The sequence below is a fragment of the Dermacentor andersoni genome, chromosome 11 (assembly GCF_023375885.2).
Source record: "Dermacentor andersoni chromosome 11, qqDerAnde1_hic_scaffold, whole genome shotgun sequence".
Lineage (NCBI taxonomy): Eukaryota > Metazoa > Arthropoda > Arachnida > Ixodida > Ixodidae > Dermacentor > Dermacentor andersoni.
This window is the reverse complement of record NC_092824.1, coordinates 111,509,538-111,525,895: the sequence shown is the minus strand read 5'-3', so window position 1 is coordinate 111,525,895 and position 16,358 is coordinate 111,509,538. Positions and strand designations below refer to the sequence as shown.

At 45.9% G+C, this 16,358-nt stretch overlaps 1 protein-coding gene across 1 annotated transcript; it reads right to left on the bottom strand.

The window, feature by feature from the left end:
• Positions 1-6,423: 6,423 nt before the first annotated feature.
• Positions 6,424-10,132, bottom strand: LOC129386935 (uncharacterized). Its single transcript, XM_055075421.2, has 4 exons — positions 9,995-10,132; positions 8,322-8,417; positions 7,469-7,562; positions 6,424-6,528 (listed from the first exon to the last, which is right to left on the bottom strand). The coding sequence occupies exons 1-4, from the start codon at positions 10,073-10,075 to the stop codon at positions 6,476-6,478; spliced, it is 324 nt and encodes a 107-aa protein (XP_054931396.1). The 5' UTR covers positions 10,076-10,132; the 3' UTR covers positions 6,424-6,475.
• Positions 10,133-16,358: the final 6,226 nt, after the last annotated feature.

The following is a 16,358-nucleotide window of genomic DNA, read 5'->3' as shown; positions in this document are numbered from 1 at the left end:
GGCTACAGTGCAGAATGACTACTTCGAAGCAAGCACGTACCCAAGGGGGAGCCCGGGGGGGGGGCCGGGCTCCCTCTTGGGTACGTTGGGTACGTTGGTTACGTGAGTATCGCAGCTTCCTGCGCCATATGCGGTTGTACGTGACTGGCGGCCACGCATCTTTACATAACTTCCCAAATAACAATACGAGTTGGTTGTGGCACTTCTGTCAGAGCAGTAAACGAGGGATCCAAAAGAACTGTGATTGTTCCACGAATATATATTTCTGTATAATTCTTCCAGAGCAAATTCAAAAAACGCTACTATATATAGTCGGATACAAGTTAAGTCTGCAATGAAGCCCCGCCAACGCCCTCATAATCGCCAGCCACTGTTCCTCCACGAGGGCGCAAATAATTCGTACTTCAAACTTTTTCGGTTACCCAAATAAGGCGGTAACTACAACAATGAAATTATTAGCGCGTAATTTCATACCTTTCCCCTCGCCTGTTATAGTGAAATGGCGAATGCGCAATTTATTGAACTGAAATAACATGCTTGCTTCGCTAACGTAACGTAAAGTAACCATTGCCGTACAGAAAGCTAGCGATTGCAGATTACGTTAACATAAGAAACCAGAACGTTGTTCGTAGCTAATAGGGCGAAATTTTTAGAAACTTGCGTGCCATTCCTGTTGTCGTGCTGAATGAAACGCTGTAGTCGAGGAGCGTGACAGACACTATAAGGTCGGACTTCTTTCTTCTATTCTTAATATGAAGTCCGCGCTACAAAGCACCCGGATAGTGTAAAAAGTGTGTCTTCCGTAATCTGCGCTGCAAATTTTGCGCTACAAAGGCTGCTACAAAGGCGTGCAGCTAAGGTCACGTGGCTTCGATGCATCACTGCTGCACGGTATCCCGTCTAGTCGGCGACGGAAACACGCAAGAACGGGTGCCTGTCAATACTGCTGCTTTATTCGATCTCTCTTTCGATAAGTGACCCACCGAGAAAAAGAAAAATAGTGACATCTGTGCGCAATATTATAATTTTAGGCTGTAGGGTGTCCTTTTATGTTCCTTTTTCTAGCAGTGATGGGCTAAGGCAAGTTCATGCTTCTTTAGCTTAGATTAAAGTAACTCCTATCATTTCAGCTAAACTGTAGGGACTGCCAGGGTGCTGTAAATATTATGATAAAAATGAAGAAATTGCGAGATAACAGTAGAAACGAGACCAAAAAAGAAAGCTTGCAGGAACGGCCAGCGCTTGCAACTCAGAACCTGAAAGCACCAAAATTGGAGTAAGCGTCCACAACCCTCCATGCTTTAGGTTAAACGAAGCCTATAAGGGACAGAGAGTTCTGCTTTCGTATTGTTCTTCGAGTTGTCGCAGGCAATGTGTGTGCAGCTGCTTCAAAACGGGTTCGGTGTGAACTGCTGCAGTTTACTTGCGTTCGCTGGTCACGCAAAGAGAAGGAAAAAAGCGCGCGTTGAAGGACGTTTTTGCGAACGTTAGGATGTATAATGACCGAAGGCGTTCTCGGCGAACGCGTGCTCCACGGCCACAACACGAAAATGGAAGATATATTTGTTGAATACTCATGTCTTTCATGAATGAAATTATATTGCAAACACTGAGAGAAAACAATCCAACAAGCGATCACAAGTGCTTACTTCAACTACGCATTAGTGAAACCCTTTTGTAGGGTGGAGTATTATACGCAGACTGTGCGTGCGTGCGTGAGCGCATGAGCGCGTGCGTGCGTGCGCGTGTGTGTGTGTGTGTGTGTGTGTGTGTGTGTGTGTGTGTGTGTGTGTGTGTGTGTGTGTGTGTGTGTGTGTGTGTGTGTGTGTGTGTGTGTGTGTGTGTGTGTGTGTGCGTGTGTGCGTGTGCGCGTGTGTGTGCGCGTGTGTGTGCGTGTGCGTGTGTGTGTGTGTGTGTGTGTGTGTGATCTTGGTCCTTATTCGCATCATCTTGATGTTCTTTTCTCCATGTCCGGAGAAGTTTTTCCATGAGCTACTACACCTTAAATTCCTTAGTTAAACTTCGTTTTAAACTAAGGACTGTCTTCAGTTCCAGCACATCTCTCTTTTATCAGTGACGCGGCGAGCGATAGTAGATTCACGCTTAAGGAACCGACTGCCAACGCAAAAGCACATGCATGAAAGCGGAGCAATAGGAAGGTCGATCATCATCATCATTTCGTGGCTTATCAAGTGCAATCATTTGCGGCCAAAAAAATGGATAATCGGCGTAGACAAGTATTGCAGCAGGTACGGGGCTTCGCGCAACGGTGACCTGGCGCAATGGAAAAAAAGAAAACGCGATATTAAAGAGGACCCGCGAGACGATGGACGACGTAGCACGCGACAGCCGTCGGACCACACCCTCATTACACCCGGCGGGCTTGTCGTTGTCTGGCTTATTTATTTTGTTTCCTGTCGCGGTGGTCATATAGCAGCCCTTGCCTACCCTTAACGGCCGTATGTACCGTTGCCGCACCTTATCGCACCAAAAGCATGCAGCGCTGCTGATCCTAGGAAGGCCGTCGCTCAATCACAAGAGGGAACCTAGCTCAGTGCATCGCGTTCCCATGCGCCGGATGCGTTCACTGCTGCCGGTTTTCTGTTCTCTGGAACAGCAGAAGGCAAAACTGATGCTTCGCCCGAAGGCACAAACTGTGCAAATTCTGCGATGTACTTGCATTCAGATCTCAGATCTGTTGACAGCAACATGCAAACGCGAGGCTTATGCTACCGTCAGCGCCTTCTGCCGATGAGCCCCGCTGTTAGATGCAAATTGGTGCCTAGAGAAGCTATAGACGACCGTCTTGTGTCTGCCTCCAAGTAACGGCAGCAGTGGTTCTGGTGCCTGTTGGCATCACCGCGTGGCGGCATAAGACAGCTAGTAATTAATTTGGTTTCACGAGCCAAAGCAACACTTTAGAACATGAGGCACATCGTAGAAAGAAAGAGAGATGGGAGGGGGGTCGGGATGGGGGGGCAGTCTTATGGCTGCCTACACTTGAAAGGGGAAAAATTTGCATCCCCTCGATTGTAGCCTGAAGCGAAAAAGTTAACCCGTACGGGTTTCTCAGAAAGAAGCCTTCGCTGTTGAATATTGAAGAAACATTCATAGTTTGGGTTTCCTATTGAGCTCCGTGCTACCGTCTGGTGAATGACAAGTTTCCTTTTTTATGAACATTCCTCCACTTTGTGGACTATCGCATAACTGATTTGCCACTACCTACACTGTTACATTGCTTAAAGATACCCATTACAAATTGTACGCACTCTGCTCGCAACGCTACTGCATATCTAGGGCTTCTGGATACAATATTCAAACACAATTTTCAGTTTTAACTTAAGGTCTGAGACATTCTTATTGACTGACGGACGGACGGATATGCGATCGATCGAAGGTCAACCGCGAGCAGCGATATCATCATCAGCAGCCCATATTTATGTACAATGCAGGATGAAAGCCCTCTCCCTATCTCCAGTTGTCTGTGTCTTGCGCTAGCTCATTCCAATTTGCGCCTGCAAAGTTTCTCATTTGATCACCCCACCTAACTTTCTGCCGTCCTCGACTGCGCTTCCTTTCCCTTGCCCCCCCCCCCCCCTCCCCATTCTGTAACTCTAATGGTCCACGGTTTATCTGCCCTACGCATTACGTCAGTGATATAGTGCTTAATGTTTTTGAGCTTACGTCTTTGAGCTATATTTAGCAGTTCTTCCACGCTGTACACTAGAGTAAATGTGCTTATTGGCGCTATTGCACACGACAGTCTTGAAATGCTCCTATCGGCAGTGCAAAACTTTCAAGCCGACAGCGTCGATCCAACAATCCAACGCGTCACAAAGTAACGAAAGTATGATGTACGCACTGCCGGCTCTCGGCGATATCCTGAGCTGCGCACTACCACTGTAACCTGCTGGGAAGACACCTTCCACGACGCTGTACGGTATTGCCGATACAGCATATGTACCACGTAAAAGGCTGTTCGCCCTCCGTAACGAACGCCTGCACGCTGCCGTGCCCGCAGGCCCGATTGACAGGTGCTGTTGTAAAGGCGAGAATTTATTTTTTTGTTCTCCTTTTCTCTTCAGCCGCGCGAGTCGTTGTCCTCGCGAGAGCCTGTTGTTAACGTGTCCACCCTCGTGTGCGACGGTGTCCGTGCCGCTTGCAGCGAAGTTGGCGTGACGAGGTGTGACCATTAAGGAGCAGCGCCTTTACGCGAAAGACCGGTCCGAGGACAAGCGAAGGAGACGGCAGAAGAAACGCTGCTCCGATCACCTCGGTATAGCTAATGGGTTGACTGACGAAACTTCAAATTTGTAGACGTGTCGATAAAATTACGCGAATCCCACTAGTATGTGGGAATCGGTGTTAAGCGAAGCTTTCGCTCATGATTGCGCGAATAATAAAGCAGAGGTCTTGAAAACGTAACATTAGAGATGTAAATTTTCATGTGAATTGACAAAGATACCACACAATTTTCATGCGAATGTATACTGATGACACAAATTTAATGGAAGGCTTATAGCAAATTTAACGCAGAAACGCATATTTCGATGTAGGCTCAGAGTGCCTCTCAATGCGACGCGAATACACACGCATCATTCTAACTGCCTGAAATAGTCGTACATTCCGACAGCAATAAGAGATTGGAATAAGCTTGACCCATTAACTGCTAACACGTATCTGCTAAGCCAGTTCCCAATGATACTCGAGGAAGATCTACTTGCACTACACGACTAAGTTACATAATTAGAATGTCCGAAGCTGTGACTTCTACTAAGTAATTCGATATTTCGTTCCATTATCCCTTTATTTGTTCTGTTCTATTGTCATCTTTAGCATATTGTGCATTTGTAACCCCTGTATTGTACTTATTTAAACCTACTGATGTTTTATTTTATATTGTATACCACGATTGCCTATTTTTGATTGTTCATATAGTAATGCGTCACTGCATAGGCTGCGGTTTCTACTGTCATTTCTAGAATCCACATATAATTGTTCAAACCAGTATTATATAACATTTTTAACATATCCTTGTGATTTATCCTTTAGATGTACTTGGTCTAACCCATTTCCTTCCTTAATCTCCTGTGAAATCGGCAGTATTTCTAAATGAAAATAAAGCTCATTAGGCACTGCGCACACCTCTTGTGGTTTGTTTCGCTACGTCGAGAAATATAGGGCTCAACGAGAAACACACCTTCAACGTCTCGATCCTTCTGGCAGACACGTGATCAATCGCATCACCAGTTGTCATCGATGACTGGCTAGAAAGTGTCAGTTGACAAGACGCACACCGAAGACGTCTTCAGTGCAGTTTGTTAAACACCGGGTTTCTGGTGTTAGTATGTTGCCATTAAAGTATCCGGTGAAGGCGAACGGCGTAGTATTGTCGTGGCTGTTATCGTATCTAGGGATCAGACGAATCGTTGCAGAAGGCAGTGAACGCGAAGGCCATGTCCCCACAATTTACTCGTGCAACCGATTCATCACACGCACCACCGGCGACGATGTACTAAGCCTCTGTGTCGGGTACTAGCAACGACTCCACCTGGCCGAGCACGGAAGTTCCGTTCGTCTAAATTGCCACGCCGGCCACACCTAACGGACTTACGCTTTCCACAGACACGCTATCTCGAAACTGGCGATCGGCCTCCACGTCTCCGACAATGCGAAGCATGTTCGTTTTGAGCAAAACGTGATGAGCTTCGATGCTGGCAGCACGGCCATAATGACTGGACATCGAGCCACAGGATGGACACGGCATGGTTTCCAGCTCTGCAGCTCACTTCCGCACTCGGCTGCTTCTGCAACTGACCTCTTACTCACTGTTGCCGACTTGTTTAGTTCTTGCTTCTGGTGGCGCCAGGTCGCACACGACCGGGGTGTAGTTGTTGGTGGCCTAGTGGGTGGTGTGGTATTGGGGTTCTTGGCAGTGGGGTAGTGTGTACTGAGTAATAGGCTTGTATCTACTCTGCAAGATAGCAGCATCCAGCGCCTATAAGAAGTGGGGAAGAGTGGTCGTACGTCGCAGGGCCCAGACGCCGTAATGACTATGCACCTTCATGACAATGGATGCTTGCTGCTGCAAACCCGCACGCAAGGCTCTCACATCTCAAGCTCAAGCGTGTGTACAGGTCCGCGCCGGCATCCATTCGTGTATGCTACAGGCCCCACGTGTCGAGGTTGCGCCTGCTCAACTTGCTAGTTATCACGTAGGTTTATCACGTATCACGTTAGCACGTGACGCGAGTGCATCACGATGTATTGTGTGTTTGCCTGCATTATCGGTGTTTTCTCAGAACTTCCCAGTGTCGGCAGCAATACCTGTCTCCGTGTCTTTGTATCCATGCATAATCTGTACTTTCGCTTGTTCTGTGCCATGTCCGTAAATAATTCGTAATAAGGCACGGTTAATTGATTATCATTGATTTTCTGAGATATTTATTATATGGAATGATGAAAGTATCCACAGTCACTCCAATACTTTTCTTCTTCCAAGTCGCTCAATTACAAATTTCAAGTCACCTGTAAGCAAAAAAAAAGGCATTGTGGTGTGAAACATTATGTACTTAAAATAATCAATTTTTAGAGCGCTACAGATTCCCACAGTGCTACCCTCGAGACGTGAAGCGACAGCCTGTATAAGAGTAAAAGCACAGTCTTTCAATTCCTCATCTCCTTCCTGCAAACACTGCAAACAGATTTACACATTTAAGGGGTGGACATCTGTTTACAATGTAGCACCTAGGCCACTGTACATATGCCGGCAGAAATATAATAACCGGCATATCGACTTCAACGACAAGGTTCCAGCGGTACACTCAGACTGAAGCAAACCACAAAGCAGGGGCAAATATAAAGAGACTCCGCGAATGTCTATATTGCAATGCCCGGCGTATTACATTCGCTGCGGTGAGTCTGGGGCCCCAAATGTTTATTTAAGCGCAGTAGACTTAACGGGAAGCTCATGGTCGAAACAAAAAAGGAAACTTCAGCGTAAAGAAAATGATGAAAGCATGCACAATGCTTCGAGTTCAGTTCTAATACCACGTCTCCTGGCTGTAGCTAAACAATTAATTTTGAAAGGAGGGAAAGAAACTATGGCTGTCGCGTCACAAGGCGTCACTAAAATCCCAAATTTTTTAGCGTGCTACAGGTTCCCTCAATATGACTCTCATAGCGTGCAACGAAAACATTTCTATGTAAAAAAATAAGATGCGCAAACAATTTCGATGGCCAGGTTCTGGCGAGATACTTAATACCACATAGCACTAAGCCATACAAAAAACAATATGAAAAAAGAGCCGTAGTCATCACGGCGACTAGAAGGTAGTTAACGAGCTCAGAACTCTGCTACTGTATGTAAGAAATTATTCAAACGCAAACATTTTCCTTTAGGGAGACTTCTGGTGCGCCATGCTTATTCCTCGAGCTGCAACAGCACCCACTGGACACGTAATCTCACCCTCGTCGCCACCTAGGGCCCACTTTGCGCCGTTCTTCTTGAGGCGATCCAGTATCACCTCGCGCGTCGAGGCATCGTGGCCCTTGTTCTGCCGCTGAAAAAAGTACAAGAGATCGAAACGAGAAAGCTGAGTGCGCAGGGCCGTATGGAGATATTAAACATACAATACGCGCAAATAAAAAATTCGGCAGGGACACTCAAGTCTGCTTACGTGTGGGAATGCGAAAGCATTCTAATCCCTTTGGTGAAATATTTTTATTTTGTACGCTCTATTTATACACCATGACGTGGCGCCACCTCCTCCCCATTGGCTGCCCCGTCGCGTGACCAATGACGCCCGCACTAGACCACACGTTTATTCAGCCAGATGGCAGCGACGTGCCGTGTGCAATGACGCACGCGCTAGACACACTTTCAGTCAGCCAGAACCGTGGAGACGCCGTGGCGACGGAGAAGCGTGCTCGTCTCGCACCCCAGAGGCCCGGGCTCGATTCCCACCCATATCGAAACGTCCCAAACTTTCTTTTCAACGTCAGGAATTTATTTTGTTTACAGGAACCTCCTTGAACTGTGACGTCTGTCCGAGCATTTTTTTAAGTGTTCTTACTCTTTGTGCCGTCGGCCATTTTTGGCATCATCGCTCTGTCCGCTTTGATCACCTCCCGTGATCCTAAAGGAAGGCAAGGTTGTGGCAAGAACCACAATAAGCCGTGTGCAAAATGCAATGTAGGAGTTGTGTACGAAATCCCCCTGGCCTGTGGCAAGTCCTACATAGGGCAGACTGGACGGTGCCTGAATGATCGAGCCAGGGAACATGAACAAAAGTTAACGAAAAATGAATTGGTGCACTTACCTGCGCACTGCAATGCCTGTCGCTGTGCACCTCTTTTTCAGGAGATAAAGATTCTGGGGAGTAGCCATGACCAGACTGCTCGTGAACTGATGGAGGCTTATCAAATAAAAAAGAAAGGCCAAGACTGTGTTAGCGATACCTCCATTAGGTTGTTTCAATCGGAAATAGATTTTTTCGATAATTGGTTGCCACGCTAAGCTGATGTGTATTCTTGTTTGCTGCGATCTGCGCATGTTCTATTTGCCTATATATGCCCACGGGCTGCTGTGAATAAAACAGTTGAAAGTTACCGCCCGTGCTGTTTATGTGTTCTCTCCCTCTGTCCCCGTCTTTATTTGCGGTCAATTTGATATGCAGTAAATACCAACTAGGCCAAAGTGAAGTTCTTCTGAAGCACGGAACGTACAGAAAGAAAAATAAGTCAAACATGAATTCAGCCACACTACAGTCAAAATGCAGCTGTGTTTAACGTTCACGGGTGCTTGAAACCTTCTTTGGTGGCATGGGGGTCGTTACGGAGATGATCGGTCGCGATTGCGCTAGCTCGCGTCGATCACTACGGACCACTGTCGACGGCATGAAAACGGCTGCTGACCTACGCTTCTTACGCCGCTCGTTTGCTCCACGGAGGCCAGATACTCATGCGACCATTGACAGCATGCAGTTTATCGTTAACGTCATGCAGATCTCACGCACTGTCGGTACAAGCGAACCGGGGGCGAGACGAAAATTACATCTCGACTAGAGACGCACAGCGGAGTTCGGCACCGAATGCGCCCCGCGCAACCTTCAGCCCAGGCGGCGCAGAAACGCCACACAGCGCGGCCACCGACTTCCTTGGCAGCCACCGACCGCAGCATCGCAACCTTCAGCCACCCGAAAGCTCTCGCACGACATCACGTGACTCTCAGCGGAGAAAGACTGGACGGGGCCGACTACGAAAACGGGTGAAACAAACAAATGAAGCCCTCCTCAATAAAAAAAACAATCGGGCAGTATCGTTCTCTGGGTGAAACTGCCCGACTGACGGTGTTCTAAGTCAGACGGTGTTCTAAGAACACTCGGGGGTGACACGCTGGCGCGACACGGCATGCGAGGCAACTGTTGCTGCGCAGAAGAAACAGCGTCCTGGCCGCTAGCAGGCGTCTCACAACGCTAATGTTGAAGGCGTCACACCTCAATGATGCATGAGAAGAGAGCGAAGGAATAGCGTCAGCGCTTGTAGCTTGAAGCACGTCCCGCTCGGATTACAGTGCACGCATCAGGGTGGGATACGCACACAGCTGTTCAGCAGCAACGCTAGCGTTCGTGCGCAAAATGCTCGTGCCCGCCGTGGGAGGCAGAACGCTGTACCGGCTCCGCTGCAGAGCCGATTGCGTCTGCACATACAATCTCAGCAGGGCTTGTTCGGGAAGGGGTTGGGTGAGCAAGCTGCGCGACAACGAGGTAGGCACGACAAACACCACAAAGTGACAGAACGAATGGGCCTATCCCAACAAACCCACTATCGAGCTCTTCAATGCTGCTGCATCACAATGTTAATTCCAATAGCGCATTTCCTCCGTTTCCGCCAACCTCTCCCCCTACAGCCCTGACTTCCTTAAAGAAGACGGTTGGCAACGTTTCCCCGTATGTGTAGTAGCTGATAGGGCAGCTTGTGCGAAATGAGTTACCTTCGAGCGGCCGTTTCCTCTACACGTGAGCCATGCCAGCGCGATCACCAGCGCGATCACGACGAGTGCAAACAAACTCATCTCGTAGTGTCTCAGTAAGACAACACAACAACCAATCTCCGCGGGAGTAAAGTGTCCGCAACTGCAAGAGAAAGAAAACCACGAAAAAAAAATCAATTTGGGCTTTGTAAAATTTCATCACATGCTTATTTTACCATCAGAAACCTACTAACCTTTTTTTGACATATCGAATTATTTGTCGTTAGCGGGCTACCCGCCTTGGTTGTTTCGTGGCTATGGTGTTGATTGAATCCCGGCCACGGCTGCCGCATTCCTTTGGGGAAGGGGGGGGGGGGGACACGTTAAAGGGCCTCTGGTGGTCCAAATTATTCCGAAGTCCTCCCACTACGGCGTGCCTCATAATCAAATCGTGATTTTGGCACGTAAGATTTCATAATTTTTCTCGGGCTTCCACATCCCAATTTCCCTTTTGTACACAAAGCACAAATGTATGCCAATGATAACGTAGGTCCTGTTACATACGGGGTGATTATTTTTAGGCTTTATAGAATTTTTAAAAATCGTCTGTGGCAGATAGTATAATCCTTATCCTTGAGCTGGATTACCAGAGGAGGCGGACGTTACTAATACAATAAATCGAAAAATATTTTCCACCAATTCAACGAAAATTCACTAATTATCTTATTACTTTAAGGCCCATATCACAATTTACGAATTGTAGCCGTTGAGCTTGCAGTACGTATCCACTTGAAATGAATTTCCCGGATGACACCAGTTTCGAGATTTTATTTCCCAAAGCGTGGGACAAAATACATGGGCGTTCCAGTTACATTTGTGCTTCAAAGCATAAAAGAGCGCTTTGTTAAAATAGTAAGTGGAGCAACAGTGCACTTTTACGGCGAGTTTCTACTGGCAGAAATTTATTTACCTCCATCAGATATCAAAACAATTTACGCATGACAATATACTGAAATTCGTGGCCTATAATGTATCGCTGAATGCCAGTGTATTTATACCGTGGGAAAGAAAAGCTTCAGGTTTAAAAGCAAACAACTTGAATGAATTCTGCAGTTTTACGTACCGAAACCAAGATTTGAGTATGAGGCACGCCGTAGTAGGAACTCCGGATTAATCTTGACCACTTGGAGGGGGGTCCTTTACCGTGCCCCCTAATTCATGGGACGCGGCCGTTTTTGCATTTCGCCCCTATCGAAATGCGGCCGCCGCGACCGGGACTTGATTCCGCGAACAAATAACTTCAAAAACGGGCAAGCAGCTTTCTTGGCAAGCCACTGGAGCCTGTTTTTCTCATTGGTAGGCACTGTTTTGTTCGTGGAGTTGCTCATCAATTGTTTTTCTGAGCAATACTCCACACCATACGACGTTGCCAAACGCGTTACTTTTACTTCTAACAACCAGTTACAAGCTAGAAAATGGTTAGATGGTGCTCGTACGTTCCTGTTATTTCGTTCGTTTGATTGAGGCACGCCGCATGATTCAAAGCGAAAATGATATCCGAATAGATATGCATGGCACCAAATAAAGAATGATAAGGTCCGTCCTCTTGAACACTTCGCCACTGGCATGTGAACGGATATTACTTGCATTGTTGAGTCAACCTTTCACTTTGGAAAAAGTATCCATGTAACCAAATAGACATCGTCGTGAAACTCGTTTTGTCTACAGATGCTCAAAGCGAGCAGATTATATCAGATACAGACCAACTCCCAACAAGATAGATCAACAAGATAACAAGACAGATTTCAACTCCGCCTTGAATGTGTGTATGTGCAGCATCTTTTACTTGAGGATCAAGTGCTTATTATGTGCGCGCTATGTACGCAAATTCCTGCAGCTTGTAGGAGATGTGGAACGAAATCCACGCCTTCTGACTTCCGAGCAAGAACAACAAATGTTTATTGCTGTCATGGCAATCCCTACATGCTACAGAATCAAGCAGAAATTCTTGTGGAGTAAAAGTTTTCACAAACGGAGGACAATATCAACGACTTTGAAGATAATTTTTTTATCGGTGCTTCCTTTAAGAGATAAAGTGAAGCATTTAGCTGGGCAAATCGACAAACTTGCTGTCACGTATTCAATGCTATATGAATTGGAAGATGATACGTAAAGCAGATCTCGAAGAAATAACCTCATCTTTTTTGGCTTCCAAGACGCTGTCACTGAAACTTGGCAGGATTCGGTGTTTGCCTTTTGTGAAGATTAAAGGTCTCTATTCCTGCTGATGTGGCTGAGAGGGCTCACAGGCTCGGTCGCTACACGGCAGCACAAGTAGGCCTATCATAGTTAAGTTTCTTTTAGTTAAACACAGGCAACGCGTTCTCTCGGTTGCGTCGAGGCTGAAAGGAACAAATTTTGCTGTTAGTGAGGACTATAGCAACAGAGTTCGACAAGACAGGCGAACATTAATTCAGTTCGAGAAAAACAGGGAAGGAGACTTCAGGCTTCACTATAATAAACTAAAAAATTGGCAAGGAAACATTTATCAGGCTGAAACTGATAACATGAACCAAATTAATCCGCAGCAACTGAAAAAGCTCGTCTCAATTGCTGGACGACCAGCTGGCGCGAATGACCTTGTGTGTATTGTTGTAAATTGTCGCAGTTTAAAAAATAAAATTATTGAATTTACCGCCACCCTCTTAGAAACAACAAAGCTACATGTAATACTTGGAACTGGATTCAGTTTTGGAACTGAATCCTGGTTAGACGACACATTAAACGACTATGAAATTTTTCCAACTAGCTACACTGGCTACAGGAGAGACAGAAATGCCCATGGCGGAGGCGTTTTTGTTCTCATTCACAATACAATATCTAGCTCCTTCGTTGACGTTGAAGCTTACTACACTGATATTGTTTGGTGGAAACTATTATTGAACAATGGGTCGTCTGTGGCATTCCGTTCTTTCTACAGGCCCATTTTTAACTTAAGAAACATGATGCTAACCTCACAGGCAACGTACACAGTACTGGCAGGTGATCTTAATGTTCTAGATGTGACATTGCAGCCTTTTTCTCTAGTGCTGGGCAATTCATCCCTCCTTTACACGGCCTTCCGAGAAAGGACAAATGCTCATTCCTTGCTTCAGCTTGTGGAAGAACCAACGCGTACTACAGCCAGCAGTGCAAACGCACTTGATTTATTATTCTGCAAGGAACTTGATCTTGTGTTTTCCGTTACCTCAATATGTGGTATCAGTGATCATGATGTTGTCGTCGCCTAGATATCCTGCACCACCAGGAACGGTCACTCTGCGCAGCCACGCAAGGTCCTCTTTTATGAAGTGGGTGCTTCTACAGCATTATCATGGGAACTAGAGGATTTTCTTCTAGAGTTTTAGACTTCTCAGTCTCTGCCTAGATATCAATGTGATGTGGGATCTCTTCAAAACTATGTGCTTGGCACAAACCTCTGTCCCTTCGCGTGTCAATACTTCCTAGCGCCTAAACGATAAGCCGTGGATTAATAAAGAAATTCGCGAGCTGATAAACAGAAAAAAAAATAGAATCTTTCGTAATATTGCCAGTCGCCCAATCCTGCATTGTACGTAAAGATGAAGGAAATGACCGAGACAATAGCAAAAATTATGCCCAGTGCGCGTAACATGTTTCCTTGCAATATTGGTTGCGAAGTAAAAGTTAGCCCTAAGGAAATGTTGAAATATTTCAAAAGCAAAAATGATTCCGGTGGCGCTATCCCTGACGTCATGAATGACAAAGCGTGCGGCATAAATACTTTGGCCCCAAAAGCAGAAGCCTTCACCGCCTATTTTCATTCTGTGTTTTCACCCTCAATTGTCGAGGTTACTGGATTGCATGGCGTCAGAGGGTTCACACAGATGAATTAAACAGAGCTGCCTGGAGGCGACATCGTGTCAATACTACGGAAGGTGAACGTCCGCTCGGCTCCCCGTCCAGACCATATTTTAAATGCTGTGCCAAATAACTGCGCATTGCCTGTGGCCCCTTCGTTAACTCTGATGTTTAAGATATCCCTCCAGGTAGGCGCTTTGCCCTGGGACTGAAAAAATCCAAATGTTATACCAATTCATGAAAGCTGTACAAAAAGATAGAACGTGCAACTACCGGCAAATTTCACTCACAAGCATTGCCTGTAAGACATTGCAACATTTCATGGCGCACCTTCACGAAATTAGCTTTTTCAGTTCAGCGCAACATGGATTCAGGACCGGCTTTTCTTGCGACACTCAGGCGATCGAATTTTGTCATGATATCGCAGCATTTATTGACTCCGGTGTGCAGATTGACTCCATATCTTTAGACTTTCGAAAAGCTTTCGCTACACTATATTATACCCTGTTACTATGGAAGCTGTCTTACCTTAACACACCAACTACCCTCCTGAATTGCCTAGAAGCTTACCTTTCCGAAACCACCGCGCGATTCTTAATGGTGTCCGCTCATCTGACGCTTCTGTATCATCAGGTGCGTCACAGGGTTCCGTCTTAGGGCCCCTGCTTTTCCTTATATTTATTAAGGACCTAACTGAGCGTTTATCTTGCCATGTTAGGTTACATGCAGATGATTGTTGTATTTACCGTGAAATTTCATGTGCAGCCGACCATACAGACACAAAGGGATCTGATAAACGTTATGTCTTGGTGTTTCGCTTGGAACATGACCCTCAATCTGTTCAAATCTGTTCAAAACAGCTCCTGATGGCAACCTATGTCATGAACTCAACGCAGTCGTCTCTTTTGAAGGAATATAAGTACCTAGGAGTTATTTTTGTAGCAATTTAACATGGAATGCGCACGTAGATTACATTGTATCGAAGGCTAGCAACATATTAAACTTGTTGACATGCAACTTTAAACACGAACCGGCCTCTCTAAAGTAAACCCTGTATATGTCGAATGCATGCCTACTTTTAAAATATGCGTGTAGCACTTGGGACCCTTTTACTAAGGCTAACATCGATGATCTCAAGTGTGTGGAGTTGCGAGCGGTCCGTTTTGTCACAAGCGATTAAGACTATTCTAAAAGGTCATTAGAAGTCAAAAATACATTAAGATTGCCTCTTCTTGAAGACGGGCTCAAATAGTTACGTTTGTCTTTGTTTTATAAAATATTTCATGGCTTAACGGGCATTCAAAAATAAAACGACATGGTGGAGCCTACATGTATATCTGCCCGTGCTGACCACACATCAAGCGTGCGCCAGTTTGCTACCAGAATAAACTTATTCAAATATTCATTTTTCCCCCGAGCAATTCAACAGCGAAGTAAGCTCCCTTAAACAATTGTCTCCGTTTCCCACTCAACATTCTATCTTGTGCTTTAAAGTTTTATTTTATGTCCGACTGGGCACGGTTGTGAGTTATTGTTTACGTTTTTTCTTCTTCCTAGTCATTTGTGCTTGGCTCGTCTTGACTTTTTGTTGCCTTTTGTTATATTTAAACCATATTTCAGAGTTGTTTGTTCTGTACTTCATTCTGTATGTTCATGTTAATATCCCCCGCCCCTACACTAATGCCCCACACTGGCGCTTTAGGTATTGTAAATAAATAAATACAGCGAACAGTTCTGCTTGACTATAGCGAAGAGTTGTGTATCACGTATAACGCACCGTAACTCCTCAAATAAAGAAAAGGAAAAGCCTCTAGAAAGGAGATACTAAACGTGACGAAGAGTCGAGGGTTCATGGCTGTCATTCATAACAATTCATTACCAATTCGCCACGATTCATCCGTCCCGTAATTTTCCAATGTGTTTTTTCCAACAAGAGGTCCAACGTCGTTGTCGCCAGCCGCAGAGCGAACGTTGTGAAAGGGGGGTACAGTCGCGAGCGAAAGTCTGCAGACCCCCCAAAGCATCAAAAAAAAAATCTACCGCAGCAGGTTGTACCCCATGATTTAGGTCGGCATGACTGCATGTTACGAAGGCTTTTTTTTTTTTGCGGCACCATTTTTTTTTTTTCAGACTTTTGCTCGCGAATGTACTCGCAATAAGATCTGACAAATAAATCGTATACGGGGACTTATGCTAAACAAACGCAAAGGCGCAAATATAATTACGGTTAAACACATTCCTTACCTCGAAATGATGAACCCAGTTGTTCAATCGCAGCGCACACTCGCCCAGCTGAAACACGAATGCTTTAGTTCCCAGTGATGCGGTCGCCTCAGAGTTGAGTGGGAGTGTGAGGAAGTAGTGTAGACGTGGCCGACAATCTCCTCGCGTGCAGACACGCCATCCTTTGCATACGGGTAGGACGTTATCACTGAGCCGTTACTTTATATCCGGCCAAAGGTTTGCGTTACTGAACATATAGCACACCTGTGGCGGTTCACAAGAA